This window comes from Atta colombica, unplaced genomic scaffold (assembly GCF_001594045.1).
Source record: "Atta colombica isolate Treedump-2 unplaced genomic scaffold, Acol1.0 scaffold18, whole genome shotgun sequence".
Classification (NCBI taxonomy): domain Eukaryota; kingdom Metazoa; phylum Arthropoda; class Insecta; order Hymenoptera; family Formicidae; genus Atta; species Atta colombica.
This window is the reverse complement of record NW_017259271.1, coordinates 436,386-456,667: the sequence shown is the minus strand read 5'-3', so window position 1 is coordinate 456,667 and position 20,282 is coordinate 436,386. Positions and strand designations below refer to the sequence as shown.

General features: G+C 38.2%; 1 protein-coding gene across 1 annotated transcript in view; it reads right to left on the bottom strand.

Annotated features, from left to right (window-relative positions):
• The window catches only part of LOC108686405 (RING finger protein nhl-1-like), a 169,401-nt gene that overhangs the window by 96,141 nt on the left and 52,978 nt on the right, over positions 1–20,282 (bottom strand). The window contains exon 5 of the mRNA XM_018191707.1: positions 4,420–4,649. Within this exon, the coding sequence (XP_018047196.1) occupies positions 4,420–4,649 (230 nt within the window). The remainder of the gene's footprint in view (positions 1–4,419; positions 4,650–20,282) is intronic.

Genomic DNA, 20,282 nt, shown 5'->3' with positions numbered 1-20,282 from the left:
ATGGCTTTAGCGGTAAGTGATGGTCGAAATAAAAAGATCATAGACGTCATACAATAAACTTGGGCATCTGTCAACATAACTCCATAGAAACATTAGTCGATTTGTGTCTGCATCATAAAGTTATTCTCGATTGAAAATGTCAGTTTACGAGCCAAATTCTCGTCATTTGCGGGAAGTTTTAATTTTTTGCTTCAATATGAAGAAATCTGCTGAGGCTCATCGAATGCTCTCAAATACTTATGGTGAGGTCGCTATTAGTGAAAGAACGTGTCGTGAGTGATTTCAACGCTTCAAGAACGGTGATTTTGACGTCGAAGACCGGCATAGCGGTGGAAGAGAGAAGGTTTTCGAAGAATTGGAGGCATTACTTGAGCAAGACTCGTGTTAAAATCAAGAAGAATTGGCACGAGTCATTGGTGACTCAACAAGTCATTTCAAAACGCCTCAAAGCCATGGGAATGATTCAGAAGCAAGGAAATTGGCGTACGAATTGAAGCCGAGAGATGTTGAACGGCGTTTGTTTGCTTGTGAACAGCTGCTTGAAAGGCAAAGATGAAAGGGATTTCTGCATCGCATTGTGACTGGGGACGAAAAATGAGTTCATTACGAGCGCAGAAAATCATGGGGAGTTCCCGGCCATGCTCCACATCGACGGCCAAACTGAATATTCACGGCTCCAAGGTCATGCTCTGTATTTGATGGGACCAGCTCAGCGTAGTGTATTATGAACTGTTAAAACCGACTGAAACAATCACAGGCGATCGGTATCGAACGCAATTGATGCGTTTGAGCCGAGCATTGAAAGACAAACGGCCGCAATATAACGAGAGACACGATAAAGTAATTTTGCAGCATGACAATGCTCGACCCTATGTTGCGAAAATGGTCAAGACATATTTGGAAACGTTGAAATGGGAAGTCCTACCCCACCCGCCGTATTCTCCAGACGTTGCTCCCTCTGACTGTCACTTGTTTCGATCAATGGCACACGGCCTGGCTGACCAGCACTTCCGGTCTTATGAAGAAGTAAAAAATTGGATCGATTCGTGGATAGCCTCAAAAGATGACCAGTTTTTTCGACGCGGAATTCGTACGCTACCCGAAAGATGGGAGAAAGTAGTGGCCAGCGATGGACAATACTTTGAATCATAAATGTATAACCAGTTTTTTACAATAAAGCCTCGAATTTCGGCGGAAGCAAAGTTGTATACCTAATAAGTATCTTAATAGAATTTAGCAAGAATAATATGAATTCCCCGCGTGCACCCGAATTCTCGACTGCTTGTGGAGAAAATAGTCCAAAATCTCGCGAAGGATCAGTTTATATATGCGTAAAGAGATGACGTCTCACTGCAAAGGAGATTTCACAATCATCGACGTCGTGACGAACATTATTCTGAAATTTCTGTGAAATGTAATTTACCAGATTACTATGCGTTTATTTACAATATTTTTAATAGCTGATATCGGAGGTTAGTCAAGTTAGTCAGTTAATGTAAATAACTAAGTGAATGAAAGAATGCGTACGAATGAGAGAGAGAGAGACAGAGAGAGAGAGAGAGAGAGAGAGAGAGAGAAAGAGAGAGAGAGAGAGAGAGAGAATTCAAATGTATATTGTAGACGTATACTGTCGTTATTGTTGAGTCTAACGGATACGTAGGCTCTCGCATGCATCGATAAGCGCTCCTGCTTACCTTTCGTACTCGACTTGTGATACGCTAACTATTTCTCTTTATAACTTAAAAACCAAGCTCAAACAAATTTTTGTCAGGAAAAGTCGTCTCAGAATAGCCAAGAATGTTCCTTTAAGGACAAAAAATTTTGAATCACCCTATATAACAGTCTTTTCTTCTTTCATCAATTAACGCATTGTTAGATTAATATAAAATAAAAATTGTGATTACTACGAATGAATATTTTTGTACATTTATGGTATGGGCATAGAAATTTGAGAATTGCCAGCCCGAAAAAAAGAACAATTAGATATTGACAGATTGTTGAACACAGTCAGAATCATTCAAAATCTGTCAAAATCTAATTTCTATGCCTATATCATCGTCATAAAATGGACAAGAATGTTCATTCGAATTTATTATGAATCGCTATTCGGAATGCGTTATGAAGTAATCATGGCAATTTTTATTTTATGTTAATCTACTATCGCGTCTAATGACGCGATAATAATTAACGAAGAAAGAACCATTATATAATCGTAAGTCATTTATCCACTGAAGAGGGTTCCGTAGAGAATCGACATTTGGAAAATTTATGTATATAAATAATAAGTTTGCACAATATATTCTGTTGTGCACAACATGTGCGACAACATGCTTGACTCATTTGCTCCTATATGTATAATTTATTGAATTTATTCGTTGAGCTTTGAGAGATTTTGTTCATTTTTAATTTTATATTATTATCTTTTTATTTATGTAATAATCTTTATACATTTTATTTTAGACAATTATTTAGAAAGACTGTTTTGATACAATGGAAATTAAAGAAAATGTTGATTCTTCCAAAGCATTATTTACTATTGATATGAGTATTATTGATATGAATGTGAAGTTCTTCTACACAATCATCTTCGATGATTTGAAAGGTATTTTTATAACTTTCAAATTAATTTCTTTATACGAGTATAATAATTTTTATGTATGATCTATTGTAAATGTTACAGAAACTAGAAAACGAAATAGATTCCTAATCTCATCATAAAGGAAATAAACATCGAATGTCAATATGAAGAACTATGGAAAAAGCATTTACATTTTCCTACAGAAAAGATTGATAAAAGAAAAGTGAAACAAGAAAATACTTTCATTATTACATTAAAAAATGGAAATAGAAATTTTAAAACAGAGAATTACCGAACAATAATAGGCTGAAAAAGAATAAAAAAAAGGCAGCAATTAGTAAAACGAAAATTAAAAGAAAAAGGGAAAGGAAAAATAGAAGGAAAAAACAAAACAAAAGAAATAAAAGTTTCTATCAAAAATCTAAAAAAGCGTAAAGACTTAATTTATTACTTTATTATATTAAGTAATACCACAGAATTTTTTTTATTATTATTCGTGCAGTTTTCTATATATAATATTAAGTAAAAAAAAGTTTTATTAATTTTAAGTTAATTAAGTAAATAATTTCTACATATATATTTTTGTAAAAAATAAATGTTAAAATGGAAAAGTTACGTATACCAATATATATTCTTATAGAAATAAAAAGAAATATTTTTATTAAGGTTATATTATTATTAAAATAACAAATTTATGATAATTATGCAGAATAGGATCTTTCCGAATTTCGACATTTTTCGGCTGCAATGTTGATAATATAATTTTTGTTATCAAATAGTGATAATAAATCGGGGGAGGTTGAAAAATATATAATCTATTTTTTAAATTATTTAATCTCCTCATATAGGGATGCATAGGAGCACATGACTTTTCATACGAAGCGATTCCCACTCCATCCTCCTCAACCGACTTTGCGTAGAAGTGGAAGTAGTCGTGCGCCTTCAAGCAAGAGGGGAAGATAAGAGTCGCTTCGGAAAATCGTGCATCACCAAGCAGGGGGGAGGTGGGTTGAGAATTGTTTTCTGTGGAAGTCGTGCACCTATATGTAACGTTTTTAAAGAAAATTATTTTTATTTTTCAACCTCTCTGACTTATTATTTGAATAACAACAAAGATTAATATCAGCATTGCTGCCGAAAAATGTCGAAATTCGGAAAAGGTCTTATTCTGCATAATTATATAATTAATATAATACCAAATGTATGTTTATGCTTTTATTCTAGTCTAATAAAATTATAAAATATATATTTTGTTAAAGATTGTTTAATAATAAATGTGTTGTTATTTATACAAAATAAATTTAATAAGAAATAAATAATTAATCTGACAGCATTTACTTAAATAAATATCTATTTATTTAGTAAAATCTACATACTCTTTTTCTTTTAAGAGCAAAAATTATAGGTCATTTACGCATTGGTCATTAATTGAAACTTTTGTTATTTACTAGTGTTTCTTGTGATTTTTCACTTTTAAAAATAAAACTATCATTTTTGTCTTATTTTTTAAAGATAACATATAATATTTTTAAAGATTAAACAACCAGTTATTTCCTTTAAGTGATGTGTTATCTTTTGTCTTTTATACTATAATTCACTATTTATATCATAAACTTTTTATTTGCTCATTGACTATTGTAGTAACCCAATTTCTTATTTATTTATAATATGTACTTATTAATTTTTGTTTCATTAAATCATTTTTAAGTCATACAGATATAGCAAAAACGAAAAATAGTAAGAATTAACGAAAATTAATAAAGCAAATTTTAAAAGTTTTAAAAATTTAAGCTACGTTCTGACGATTTGTGTCTCATTGTTCAAAAGTTAAATATCAATACCTGTCACATATATTTCATCGTGTTTTTGCAGGAAGGCTACTCCTTGAGGTGCTATCATCTCCTGATGACGAATCTTCCGTACAAGTTTAAATTTCCTGTTGAGAATGACAATCCGTCCTGATCCCGGACAGGCTATAATAATGTTATCTCTCCAGGAATCAACGGTAAGTGCCGATGGTCGTCGTACTATGTCACGAGCCACGATAACTTTGGGAGTAAAATTTTTCCATCTGTAATATCAAATTTTTGTATCATAAATTTCGTCACAATTATATACAGGATGCATCACCAAAATCCGGACAAATTTCAATTAAAATTTTCCGCTATATTGTGCCTTCACTATGGTAGAGGTTGTTGTTGGCATCCGAGAAAGTCTGATGTTTCTCGTAAACAGTCATATTCTCAAAATGGATCCGCGATGTTGAAACCAAGCGGAGTATAATCGAAGAGCCGCGATCATTGAAGGCCTTCGTGCTGAGCGTTCAGCAACGGAAATAATTCTTTGAATAGCCGAGATTAACCATTTATGACGTTGTGGCAAAATATACGGCTTTAGAAGTCCAACGATGGTTCCAGTATGCCAGCGAAGAAGAGTCACTTGAAAGAACACACCGCGAAAACCCCCGCAGTCGTTGAAAGGGTTCAAGCACTAATTTTGGATGGCTCAGGGCAATCGTTCTAATGGATGTAGTGAAGTCGTGGATGGAAACTGTGGCGTAACATATGGCGGAAGGCCATATAATAATGCGTCGTTCCCGGTTTCCCATCAAGCTGGATGCCGCAGCATTATGTGCGATGCGTCCGATAATAATTCAAACAAAATGCAGGTGACGTCAACTCGCAACGAAAAGTCGTGTTTGGACCATGAAATTCGAATATCGCCGAACCCCCAATCCATGAAATAGTGCTGAAAGACATACTCGTGGAGGAACTCGGGCGAAGGAAGTCGAGACGAAAAAAACATTATTTTATGATTATAAAAGATTATATTTCTTATCGAAGCTTTTCCTAACAATCCTCATGCTATCCAGATCCTATTGTAACTAGTATTCCGATCCGCTACGCTGCTATCAATCCTAATCCTAGTATCAGAACGTGCGAGGTAAGGCGTACCTTGCCTCTATTGTGTGTTTCCGATACGCTTTCCGATTCGGTTCCTACTTAATAGGCGAGAACAAGAGTAGAGCGCGGTCTGTCTCTAGTTGGGCGTTCCCAATAAGCCGAAAAGAGAAAACTCCGTCATCCGCATTTCGTTAAAGCGATCAACAGTAGGTCCAGGGAATATTCTCGACCTCCGCTGAGTTTTCATCGATCGCCAACGCGCTGCAAGTATCAGAGATGAATACTCATGGAATATGTATATAGAGGCGTTTTTCATTCATATTTTAAAAATGCATTTGCGGAATATGACTTTATTACAGGTTGTTGTTTTCAGTGTAAAATGCTCTTTAATTTTATAATTATAAAAATTTTAAAATTTTTGAATGTGAGTGAGGTGCATGTGGGAATTTATGGATGTGGATGAGGTGCATAAATAAATAAATTTTTTTATTATAGTAATGAAGTACTCTTGCAACCATTCAATTTTTATTTAAAACATTTTTCTCTATCTTTCATAATTTCGACGATATTCAATCTGAAAGAAAAAAATCGATTTTTTTCAAAGGAGAATTTCATCCCCTTAACATGTGATTCAGCACATGTAAAAAATACATGTCTCCTATTTTTATCCATAGAATAACAGAATACTAAAAGGTCATTTAAATCAGAGAGATTCATTTGATGATGTTCTTTTGTGAAAAGAATGACACCGCATTCCGTCATTTTCATCAGATAGAGGTAAGAGAAATGGCGGCGAGACGCAACCAGCCGAGAAGGCAGCAACAGTTCCAAGCAGAGGCAACGATGACTCCCTTTGCAACAGGAACGCAATCATCAGATGGGGGCAAATTATTGTTAGCGCCACAAAAAACACAAGAGCGCTTATGCGAAATAAAACGTTTACATTTGGTATACGTCGACTGACTCATGCTAAAGTACGAAATTGTAAGAGAATGTGTTTACGCGTAGAATCGCACAACAAATGCATGTAGCAAATTAACAAAACAATTATTTATTTGTGCCTGTCCTTTAATCAAAAGCAGAAGCAGAACGAACGATATAACGGCTAGATTTGAACATAAAATTATGACGTGACTATAGAAATTATTACGCAATGATAAAATATTATAAGAATGTAGTGAAAAGCACATAACTAACGCAATATAAATGCACTAATAAAATAATGAAACTCAGAAAAATCGCGTCACTCACAAAAATGCTTCCGCTTATCGACCAGCATTCGCAAAAACATTAAACATAATAAATTAGAAAATAAAAAACTGAGATTGCAATAATCATTAACGACTATAATAAAACGAAAAATGTGCAGCAAGCTAATAAGTAAAGGCAGCATTTTTCACAAGAGAGAATGCAGAAATTGAACAAGAAGGTGAAATCAGAGCGAAGTAGCGAGCAGAGATTAACAACACGAAGTGTCACACAAGACAACTTTAAATAGATTATAAATACTTTATTATCTTAACACTTGACGGTATCTTTTCATATTCGTTCCAGAAGTGAATTGTATAAGATTGCAACGAAATTCACTTTACCTAGGATCTTTCAATTCTTTAATGGCTGATATTGCATGAGTAATGTTTCATATTTTTGAAGAACTGTACTAACACTAATAATGATTCTAAAAAGAGTCGAAACGTTCATTTTTATGGAAATACAATCAATTGCTACATTAACAGTACGTACACTGATTAAGAGTATTATTTGATCACGCTCCAACAACATGCGTTATTCTCATTTGCCCAATTTCTCAAGATTTTTTATTATTTGAAGCATTATAACAAGGAAATTATAATATTTCCGTTATTAATTTTTCAATCGTATTATACTCTTTTTACGGTAAATATCGACAATAGAGAACCCAGCTCAGATAACCTTGACATATATTGTGAAAATCATGATCCTGAGTGATTTTCAGATAGTTTTAGTGCTTGTCCTTCATTTAAAAGTTATCAACAAAAAAAAATTTGAAAAATGATTTTTTATACAATATTAAAAGTTATTCTAGTTTGCTTACGTAATGACTTTCTACGCAAAGCAACTCTTACTCTATCTGCTTTAACAATAAAGAAAAATTTGAAAAAAATAATGTTTTATTTCTATTATTATAAGACAAGGAGAAATATGAAGCGAAAGTCGCTTGGCGTGGAAAGTCGAAACTCATGTGAACTTGTTTGTAAAGCAGTAAATTTGTTTGTAAAGTAGTGAATTTGTGTTTTTAAATTTAATATTTCTAAAAAGTCATTGCTTTAAAAACAAAAAAGGGAGTCGCTTCGCGTCCCAAGCAGGGGGAGGAGGGGGAGATGAATTGAAACATTTTTTTAGAAATACTCAGAAATATTTGAAAAGTTTAATAGTATATAATAACCTATTAGGAGTACAATTTTGCTTCCGCCATTTTTTTCCGAAATTCGAGGCTTTATTGTAAAAAACTGGTTATACATTTATAATTCAAAGTATTGTCCATCGCTGGCCACTACTTTCTCTCATCTTTCGGGTACGAATCCCGCGTCGAAAAAACTAGTCATCTTTTGAGGCTATCCACAAATCGATCCAATTTTTTACTTCTTCATAAGACCGGAAGTGCTGGTCAGCCAGGCCGTGTGCCATTGATCGAAACAAGTGATAGTCAGAGGGAGCAATGTCTGGAGAATACGGTGGGTAGGACTTCCCGTTTCAACGTTTCCAAGTATGTCTTGACCACTTTCGCAAGTCGAGCATTGCTGCAAAATCACTTTATCGTGTCTCTCGTTGTATTGCGGCCGTTTGTCTTTCAATGCTCGCCTCAAACGCATCAATTGCGTTCGATACCGATCGCCTGTGATTGTTTCAGTCGGTTTTAACAGTTCATAATACACTACGCCGAGCTGGTCCCACCAAATACAGAGCATGACCTTGGACGTCAAAATCACCGTTCTTGAAGCATTGAAACCACTCACAACACGTTCTTTCACTAATAGTGGCCTTACTATAAGTATTTGAGAGCATTCGATGAGCCTCAGTCGCAGATTTCTTCATACTGAAGCAAAAAATTAAAACCTCCCGCAAATGACGAGAATTTGGCTCGTAAACTGACATTTTCAATCGAGAATAACTTTATGATGCAGACACAAATCGACTAATGTTTCTATGGGATTATGTTGACAGATGCCCAAGTTTATTGTATGACGTCTATGATCTATTTATTTCGACCACCACTTACCGCTAAAAGCCATCTATAGGAAAACGGCGGAAGCAAAGTTGTACATCTAATAATATACTATGATTGAGTTAGGATTAGGTTATCGTATACCATTAACGACCGCCGAACTACAAGCAGCTGCCAGAAGTTTCGGAGAGCCAGTCCAATGTCCTCGGTAGAGTCTGGATTCTGGCCATGAAGAAGTTCGCTCCCCGGATCAGGATCCTATTTACGAGCTGTCTCAGGATTGGCAGGTTTTCCTCCGAATGGAAAAAGGCAGCGCTTGTCCTCTTGCAAAAGGAGGAGAAACCTGAAGATTTTTCCTCGATCTGCTTGCTAGATGAACTGAACAAGCTTTTCCAGAGAATCATAGCTGCCCGGATCACTCGCCATTTGTCCCGGATTAGTCCCAACTTGTGTGACGACTAATATGACTTCCGGTGGGGCCATCAATGATCCGGTGGGATACCATCCATGATCCAGTGGGAGTATCTTCCGGATTCTTTCCCTCTTAGATCAACACATCGAGGAGAGCGGAATGGCCATTTTACTAGATTTAGTGAACGTCTTCAATTCCGTCCCCTAGAGACTAGGAAGAGCCATAGAATATCATGGCTTTCCCATGTACCTGATGGAGATGTGGGACTATTTTCGGGACAGGACCGTGGAATACACAGATCGGCTTGGCCGACCAAACTTTGACGTGCTGGGTTCCACAGGGATCGGTCTTCGGACCGTTGCTGTGGAACCTCGCATATAATTCTCCGCATCGCCCTTCCCGTCGTCTGCAGCTTGTCTATTACGCGGACGATACTTTGATTGTGGCTGGTGGGGAAATAGGGCTAGTGGCCACCATGCGAGCAGAGATTGTGATCGAAAAAATGCGGAGAATAAGGGAGATAGGTCTGGAGATGACGCAGAACAAATGGAGGTTTTCTTCTTCTACAACGAGAGAGCCTTCGGTGCACGTCACCTACTCCATATCAACATGGAATCAGTCCGCGTCGAGATGGGTCTCAAACTGAAATACTTGGGACTTATCCTGAATGAGCTCTGAAAGTTTGTCCAGCATTTTGAGACAATTATTCCCAGAGCTGACAAGAACGTTCGCGCTGGTACGTCTCTTGCCCAACCTTGGTGGTCTGGATGCCAGGGTTAGCCATCTGTGTGAACACGTGTTGTCGGTGCTTTTATACGGAGCGCCGGTATAAGTTCGGACAATAGAGGTATCCAGCGCTTAATCCGGTGGCGAGGAAACTCCTTCCGGATAACTCAGGCCTACTGCATCGTGTCACTTGCGACGGTCATCCCTATTGCCGGGATTCCTTCTGTAGACCTAGTAAAAGAGCGCGCCTAGTTATACTGGCGCGTTCGAGCGATCAGAGACTCGACAGGAGGCCTCCCGCGTCGAGAGCAGTAGACATGATGAGGGCGAGAGAAAGGGGGAAAACTATCCGGGTGTGGGAGACTGCACCCGGACTTCTTCAGCCACATAACCAATGGGGCCATTTAGCCTTGTCTGACCATATGATTGGATAGGAAGCGAGGCAGACTGACGTTTCACTGGTAGTGTTTTCCGGGGACGGTTGCTTTGGAAAATATCTGCATCGGATAAAAAAAAAGACACCGATAGGTGTCATCATTGTACAGCGGCGCGCTCCACACCCTCGTGGCCTGTCCGGAGGGGTGCCGAGCTCGAGGCCATTATAGACCCGGACTTATCTCTCCGGATTTATTTCGTTGTTATTAAGATGATCGAGAAGGAGGAATACTAGAGAGCGGTGTCCTTCTTTTGCTGCAAAGTAATGAGGAAGGAAGAGGCCGAGAGGGTACAGTGGAGGAGGGAGCTTCTCCTCCCTGTCGACTCCGATAGTGACGCGCTCGGAGCCGTAACTCCGTTATATCTCCACTGGAGATATAACTCCTGACGGGCGTTACTGCGCATCTAAGAGACTAGGGTTGGCGGACCAATGGGGAATTTCCCTCTTTCCCTCCCTTTCCTGGAAGTGCGCGAGGCCCGACGACTTTCCACCCGTGAAAAGATACTACCGAAAATCGGCGCCCCACTCACCTGGTATGCAACAGGCAGCCCTCGAGCGGTGTCCGGTCTGGCGTGAAGGCGCCACCTAGTATTCTCACGCCGATTAGCACATAGTAGACAAAGGAGGGTCACTACATATCAATGGTATTGGGCAGGAAGAAGCCGGATGCAATACCTTTGGCTTACTTCCCGGCTCCCTCCTTCAAATACTCTAGAGGACACAGGTGGGTAGACGACGGTTCCCGTGTCCCTTTTCCGACTCTGGCCGGAAAGGGCTGCCGGAAATTCCACTATATTCCGGAAATTTCCCTCGGACGAACAAAAACCTATCCCCGGAGGTATTTTCCCTTTGCGGGGGAGGGGGGGAATAAAACGTTGGGTTTTTCCTCCGGCTGGTCGCCCTCTCCCCGGGAGAAGCTCGTAAAGATTTTCTCCATCTTAAAGAAAGGTTATTATAAACCATTAAACTTCTCAAATATACCCATTAAATGTAAATGAAGATGTAAAATAGTATTTAATATTATATATGTACGGTAGAAATAAAATGTTATTTTTAAAACTTTTTTTGTTAATAATTTTTTAATGAAAGATGAACAACGGTTTAAATTTGTTGGAAGTCACTCAGGGTCATGATCTCTTTATTTTAAAGTAAAAAATTCTCGTATTATATAATAGAACCGTTTTTTGTTAATACCTTTTAAAGCATTAATTAAAACCATCTGAAGGTCACTCAGGAACAAGATCTTGATAATATATATCAAAATTAAGATTATCCGAACTGAATCCTTCATTGTCGATATTTACCCCGGAGTACTTCGAAATGAAATCGCATGTTCGCAATTTATCATCACGCTTTCTGAGTTAATGAAGTCGACTTCGCAATTAGAAAGAGTAATTTCACATGGACTCTAGTAGAAAGAATCATAAAAGTAAAAGTAATAAAAGGAAATAGCTTTCCAAAATTTCAAGGAAAGAAAAAATATAAGCTTAAATTGGAAAATAAACATAAAGAAGTGAAGAAAAGAAAAAGCGTAAAAAATGGAAATGTTTAGATATATTAAGAATGATGAAATTCATACGTAAAGTAATGGAATGTCAGCAATGCGTGTCAAAAGGACACTTCTGTACAAAATGTTCTTCACTGCCAATGAGAAAGAAAGAGAATTCAGGAATCTTGGATTAGCCAAGCTTTGCAGGGCCGCGAGGTTTGGGCTGCAGGGCTCGGATCGTGAGGTTTCCTTCTCCATTGGAATGGGTGTAATCCGATGGAGTGATCTTTAAATCGGTCCAGCTTGTAGGACTCAAATGATGCTAAATTCTTCTTAAAAAAAAACTTTTTTCTACTCTCTAAAAATAAATTTCGTATGACGAAACTTTGTAGGGAGTCTTCGGAGAATAGGTATATTGCTAATAGTACTATTGCTAGATATAGCGAGCAGACAAGATGTTGGGCCTTCCTGGAGCTTAAAGTTAAGGTAAATCATGAAGGCAACGGATGGAGGGAAGCGAGAAAGATATCTTTCTTCTTTCAGAGTCTCCAAAGACATCAGAATCAGAATAGAAATGCAAATAAGTCTGACTAGTTTTAAAATGAAAGGGAGAAGGAGCAAGAACTGTGTTTCCAACACTCTCTCCGAACCACTGAGTGGCTTACTGGTGGAATCTACAAATACTAGAGAGAGAGGTTTTAACTTTTCTCTTGACACAATTGCCAAGGGCAGAAATATCCCAACTCTAGGATTTATAATGAACCTCAGGCTGTTGCTTATTTGTGGTAGTTGAAAAGGATGGAGTTCATTTTCTCTGTGAGTTCCACATTGAGAGACCTACTGGAGAATTCTGTGGACTAGAGTGATACGGAACTTCTCATATCAGATGAGAAAAAGGACGGCAATAATCTTAGGTAACATGAACAGGAGAAACATGCCCTGAACCCAAACATACAAAAGTTAATTGACAGTGGGGAGAAGCAAAATGGGTTCGATAACCTAAGAGGATGAGATACCTGATGCTAATCCAATAGATTCAAATTGTATCAATTGTACAAATTCATCAATTTTCAACCTCTATTAAGCCAGTAAAACCAAATGAGCAGAATAAATTTAAAATTGTACATTTTGGTGGTACAATATATATATAACCCTTTCAATTGTAGGGATAGCGACTGATTCTGTTCATAGTGAAGGTTACTTTACTCTTAAGCCTAATAGAGATTGGGAGTAGTTTCCGAAGGGTATTATGAAACTTCATATTTTGGTACAATTATAATTCCTTGATTATAGGAGTATCAACTGATTCTATTCACGGCGAAAGATACTTTACTCTTGGGTGTAATAGGGTTAAATTTAATCAGGAGTTGTTTTCTGAAGAATGGATCAATATATTATTGGGAATACAAATTAGTTCGGTCCATTTCCCTAAAGATTGCTCCAGCTGTTGTGAATGATTCATAGTGACAGCTGATTTTGGCGGTTTCAGAGAGGTTAAACATCTGCTAATAATATTCAGTTTACATCGCTTTGAGTTTCATACAAAAACCTTGATTTTTACTGTGTTTGAAATGTCGAATTTTGTGTTAACCAAGCAGCATTTGCGAGAGGTTTTAATTTTCTGCTTTAATTAGAAGAAAAGTGAGGCTGAAGCCCATCGAATGCTTGTCGAAGTTTATGGTGACATTGCTAAAATTGATAAATGTAGGGAATGGTTTCGACGTTTTAAGAATGGAGATTTCAGCGTTGAAGACAAGCCTCGCTCTGGACAGCCAAAAAAATTCGAAGACAAAGAATTAGAGGCATTACTCGAAGAAGATCAGAATCAAACGCAAGAGGAGCTTGCAGAATCATTTGGGGTAACTCAAGCTATTTCTGTACGATTGACAGCCATGAGAATGATTCAAAAACAAGGAAATTGGGTGATTTATGATTATGAAATCGAGAAACGTTGAAAGGCGATTTTTCACTTGCGAACAGCTGATTTAAAGACAACAAAGAAAAAGTTTTTTGCATCGGATTGTGACTGGAGATGAGAAGTGGATATTTTACGACAACCCCAAGAAGAAAAAATACTACGCTAAGCCCGGCTAATCGTTGCCATCGACCTCAACATCAACACCACGGCCGAACATTCATAGTTCGAAGATCATGTTCTATATCTGGTGGATCCAAGACCAAAAGGGTGTTGAGCTGCTGAAACCTAGTAATTCCATTACAGGCGATCGGTATCGGCTACAATTGATTCGTTTGAGCCGTGCATTGCGAGAAAAACGGCCAGAATACGAGCAAAGACATGATAAAGTTATTCTTTATGACAACGCTTGGCCTCATGTCGCTAAAGTCGTAAAAAAATATTTGGAAACGCTTAAATGGGATGTTTTACCGCACCCATCGTATTCTCCAGACATTGCTCCTTCTGATTACTGGTTGTTCCGAAGGAACAAGTCACCGGTTTACTTCTTTCGCAGAAATTGAAAATTGGCTCCAAAGTTGGATCGCCTCCAAAGACGAGTCATTTTTTCGAGATGGAATTCGAAAATTGCCTGAGATGAGAAAAAGTAGGCAGCGATGGACAATATTTTAATTGATCTGTTTATTCATTTTGTTTTGAAATAAATGCACAAAAAAACGGACCGAACTAATTTGTACTCCCAATAACTTTTTCTTACTGATACAAGTTTGAACAAATTCAGTTCTTTTTATTTGTTTCTTTGTTTCTTTTTCCATTTTTTATGTGGTCCTGCTGGATTAATATTAATATTAAGCTAGCAGCGCCATGTTTTTTTTCAAAACAGCACAAGGTTCAAAATTTTTATTAGTGGTACGAATTAGTATAAAATCGGCACTAAAAAATTAAATAGGTCCGAATTGATTTTGTTCATTTGGTCCTGTTTTAATAAAGGTCAATTTCCATGATGTGTCTTACCACATCACAGAACCGCAACTCTGCCAACTTCTTGGAAAGGGTGATTCGCGTAAGTAGGAACCTCAAATTATCAATAGAATATGATCTAAGGAGCCTTCAAAAACATTGACGCTGTTGGATTCGTGACAAACAGAGCCAAAAGGTCGACCTTACACAAGAATATTGATTGAAGCAGAGAGCTTGAGAGAGGTCATAGGATACCTTCGCGAGGTTACTCAACACAAGTTGCAACTTAACACAATTTCCATCTCAAAGAGCGCCGTACTCAACTTTTCCGTGGAACATTACCCGGGCTCTGTTAATCAAAGAATTTTGCAATTCTAAATGTCCGAATCGTAGTTTGTTCAAACGAAATTGTCATGCCGTAGGAAAGGGACTGTTAGGAGATTATTTCCAAATACCACGCCATGCTACAATGCTAGGGAGGGCATAAAGGGATGATTAAAACTGTAAAAAGAATTAAATATAAATTCTCTTGGCCCCGGTTAAAAGAAGATGTCCAAAAATACATTCACGAATGTAAGGAATGCCAGGTAAATAAACTAGCACAGTTAAAAACCCGACAACTCATGCTTCTGACATCCTAGGGAAAAGATATCGATGGAAAAATATTATGGGCTCTCTGCCTACAACAAAGAACGGACACAGTTACATTTTCACAATACAAGACCTCCTAACCAAAAATCTCCCTAGCGATTCCATTGGCACAAATGACGGCCTAGTAGCCGTCATTTGTTCGCGTTCATTACGAATTTCACATGCACTTTCAGTGTCTCAAAGGTCCTAACCGACCAAAGGACCAATTTTATTAACTCTCTTATGAAATGCGTGACCAGGAGATTCCGCATAAAGCAGTGCCATACTATTGCCTATAGACGCAATCAAATGGGTCGATAGAAAGATCGCGTCCTCTAGGAATACATGAGGCAATTCGTAAAGAGGGGTAATTGGAACGAGTACTTAAAGCTCGCGTCACTTTCATAACACAAGCTTTCACAAGGGTACACGCTTTATACCCTATGAGTTTGTGTTCGGCAAGATAGCCGAGCTCCCGTCGAGCGAATCGCCTCTCAATCACATCGCGAATGAAACGTACCAGTAGTACCTTACCGATTTATTTCATAAACTTAGGGATATGCAAACCATCAAGAGAATCTAATACAAGCAAAGAGTAAGTTTAAACAGTATTATGATCATAAAGCGAGACCACGAACATTCGAAGTGGGCGATAATGTATACCTTCTAAAGGAACCTGTGAAAAGAAAATTAGATAGCCAATACGTGGGGTTGTTTAATGTGATTGACTTTAGGACAATGCAAAGATTTTTTCGGACCGATTCCGGCGCGCTACCTTCACTATCGCTCGAGGCTCGGCAGCCGAGCCGCAGTGACGCTCTGGCTCAGGAGCGTCTCTGTAGCTTAAACGTGCGGAGGTCGTGTCTTAAGTTATTAAAGAATACTTTTTGCAAAATAATTTTTATTTCCTTAAAAAAAACAAATATACTAAATTTTTTTTAATATTTTGTTACAATAATTCTTGCCTACTAGAATAACTTCTTCTATAAGAATCTATAAGAATATTTTCTTCTATAAGAATTATTTCGCTTAATTATATTCGCTAGTTATATTTGCAGATAATTATATTTGTTCATAGAAAAAAATAATTATTGCGATATAGAATCCTCGTTATTTGAGATTTTATAAAACTTCATATGGAAATTTTCTGATTTCAATCTTCGCAAGTCTGTTATAAAAACTTCTCAATGTACATTTATAACAATTATTGAATCATTTCTGGTAGACAAGAATTATTATGACAAAATGTTTTAGAAAATTTAGTATTTGATTTTTTAAGGATTTTTTAAGGAAAAATTATTTTGCAAGAAAAATATTCTTTAATAAGGTAATGGGTAAGGTATGATCTTTGCACATTTAAGTTACAGAAACTCCTCTGAGCTAGAGCATCACGTGAGCACTCGGCTACTGAGCCTCGAACGGTAGTGGGGATAATGCCGGAATCGGCAATGTGCAAATCTTTGTGAACACTGTTCTAGGAAATAACAATGTTAGATTAGAAATTGAACGTTACAAAACACGCACCTTCCACACCGATAAATTGAAATTAGCTCAGGAAAACTCACGCTATAGCGGAGCCTTCCTTGCAGGAGCCGCAGCAGGATTCTCCATGCAATAGTGCGAATGCTAAAAGTATCGACCGCGTGAGCATCCAAAATGTCCCCTATGTACATTCTTATTGTATTATTAGTAGCGATAGTGGATTTGTTGGATATGATTGCGGAAGGCCTAAACATAACTACGCTCTCACTACTCGATATTGAGAACTATGATATCGAGAACATTAAACTGAACCAAGAGGAAATATATCTGCAGCTGCTTCAAACAGATACTCCAGTGTAAGCTCGAGATCAACTGAACTATTTATTATTGCGGGATCCACTCGCATGTATCGATCGTTAACGGCCGGAAAGAATATATACAAGAGTTGAGAGTTGATGCTTGCCGGAGGCTCTATTACACGGGTTCTATCGTGTTGTCATTAACAATAATTAACCGGATCCAAAGGAACGCAACCAACTGGCGAAGCGTTGTGCCGAAACGACAAACGTAAACGGAGAATGCCGTGGCGTCACGTATACAGATAGTTACGGGACGACATCGTCTAAGCATCGTTAAAATTGTAACAAAGGAATTCGATGCGGCGGTCAAAAGATCTACGAGCGAAGTAATTCTACCGTCAGGAGTCCGTTGCAAGGTCAAGGAGAGAATGTGTTTTGACTTTGACAAGATGGAAACATACTGGCGAAATCTCCCAACGACCACTGCCATTACTCATCATGACGTCTTCTACGAGGAAACAAACTGTCTCCCCCCAATAAACTGTCTCTCAAGCTCAACCTGACCTCACTAGTGGTTTACACAGTAACTACGAAGGACATGAGGGACGATGTTCGCTCTCATGAAAACCGACGAAATGAATCTCTGTGGATCGTCTCTTTCGTATTCGAGCATCCGAAGCTGCTCGTCTTGGAAACTCATTTAGGCACGTTCAAGTCGAAATCACAAGTATCCATCGACAATTTGGATATATTTGCGTATGTAAATTCAAAATTTATATACGTAGAAAGACATACTGAGACATACGCAGCTTACTCGGCTCATGATATCATAGAGCAAAGATATGCTTTAGAGCAATAGGACCTCCGCAATGCCCTTTCACTGGCGAGTATTGCCCCTGATAAGATGGCCCATCGGATCACCAAATCACCCGCCTATACAGCAGTTATCCACCTGATAAAGTGCCTCCCGGTGGAATGCAAACTCCGACAGACATATGTTATAACGAGCTTCCTGTAACATGCCGCAACTCAGCATTCCTGCTTCCACGCTCTCGCATCATCACTCGTGCGGCTGTGCCTCGCGACTGCAACGAACTCTTCTCGATCATATACCGAATAGACGGAACGTGGTTCAGGATAACAAATAGGCCAATAGAAGTTCTAGCCTCATCAACGATTCCTCACGAAACCAGCCTGGAAATACGTTAGCCGTATTTCGTTTTAGCAACCAGGAATCTATCTTCAGACGAAGACCTGAATCGGTTGAAAGGACACATTATGTTCTCCGTCGAGCAGCCATTCATGTTAAATACGATCAATTGCTCGCGGTGCAATATTTCAATGATGAATTTATTAGACGCAGACCCTCAACAGGCTGAGAATGCGGGACAAAGACTCTGGCGAGAGTTCATTACCTTTGGCTCCGCGAGCGCTGGAATGTTGGCTGTATTCGTCGTGATACGCATTATGAAATTTATTAATCATCGACATCGGATATGCCTTACATACCCATTTACGGATGGAGCATCCATTTCCTTGGAGCCCTGTGAAGCTCCTTAGCAAATCTGTTATTGCACTTAGGACGGTACCCTCGCCACCCCCTGAAAACACGCGGCAGGAATTACGTGCTGAATAGACGCGCCAATGGAAGAGCAAGAATTCACATCCATTGTGACCCAGCAAGAATCAGCAAGCGCGGAACAAGAGGCCAGCGGATATACCTATAACGAACCTCACAAGTATCTTAAGATTATGGATAGAAAAATGTCGGACTGTTAAACTCGACGCTTTTCTTTTCGATGGGGGAAGTTGTTACGTCCGCAATATTTTTGTCCTAATAGTACTAATTGCTAGTATATTTCGCCTTTTTGTGCTGTTTCCATGCGCTGATGCGACATAATGCCGCCTCCACATATAGCAACTCGAGCGTTTCTTTGGCGAGCACACTGCTACGAGAGGATCTTAAGGCAGACCTCCTTAAGGCAGACCTCCTCCTATTACATAATGTTCCCGATACATGGAGTGGGGCGAGGGAGGTTTAATCCTTTCGGAAGGATCCCTCGCTTTCTCTCTGTTCGCGGATCCCATGCTGGAAGGATCAAAAGTCTGCTGACGGCTTTTGCCACAACAAGCTACGTGTCTTTGCCACAAATCTTCTCCAATTCTTCACGTAAAATCTCTGACTCTTACAATTACACGTAAGCAGTGAATGCTCTGGGGAGCCATAGATTCCAATCAGCAAATCGTATCGATCATTCTATCTCATTAGAATTATTTTACGAGTAATATACTCTTAAGACTGAATTATGTTCTAGCGATCTCATAGCATTAGTCACTAATATACTATCGCATATTCTAGCGAATTTTCCGAGTAGTTAATAGGCTAAAACGATTAACTTTATAATTTGTCTTCATAAATATTGTATATATAAGTTACTTATATCTATATTACGTATATACGGCTCCTAGCTATTTCAGATAATACTAACTTACAAATATTTAGAGTATGAGTATAATCACTTTGTAATTAGTACCTTACGATTTGAAATAATTAAATATATTTAAATATACACACACACACACACACACACACACACACACACACACACACATATATATATATATATATTGGGTATGGGGAAAAAGTTCGTGGCGATTTTTTAGTAAAATTAAAGTGTTTTTCTTAGAGTATTGAAATCAATTTATTTAAAAATATGCTCCATTATTTTCTATAATATTTTGCCATTTTTGGGGCAGAGCCATAATTCCATCGCAATAGAACTTTTGTGGTTTCTGATCGAAAAACTGTTTCAAGTGATTTTCACAGGCCTCTTTTGAAGCTAGCTTTACACCATTAAGAGAGTTCTGCAGAGACCTAAACAAATGATAGTCTGAGAGTGCTATGTCAGAACTATATGGTGGATGCAATAAAACTTTCCAGCCAAGCTCTCGCAATTTTTGCCGAGTCATCAAAGATGTGTGTGGTCGAGCGTTGTCATGATGGAAGACGATACCTCTCCTATTGATTAATTCTGGTCGCTTCCTCTCAATTGCTTGTTGTAATCTCTGCAGTTCACAGTAGAGTTCGGAATTGTTTGATTGGATGATAACAACTCATAGTGAACGATTCCCTTCCAGTCCCACCACACACACAACATCACCTTCTTCTTCGTCAATCCAGGATTTGCGATTGCTTGCGCCTTCTCTCCTTTCTTTATCCACAATTTTTTTCTAGTTGGATTGTCGT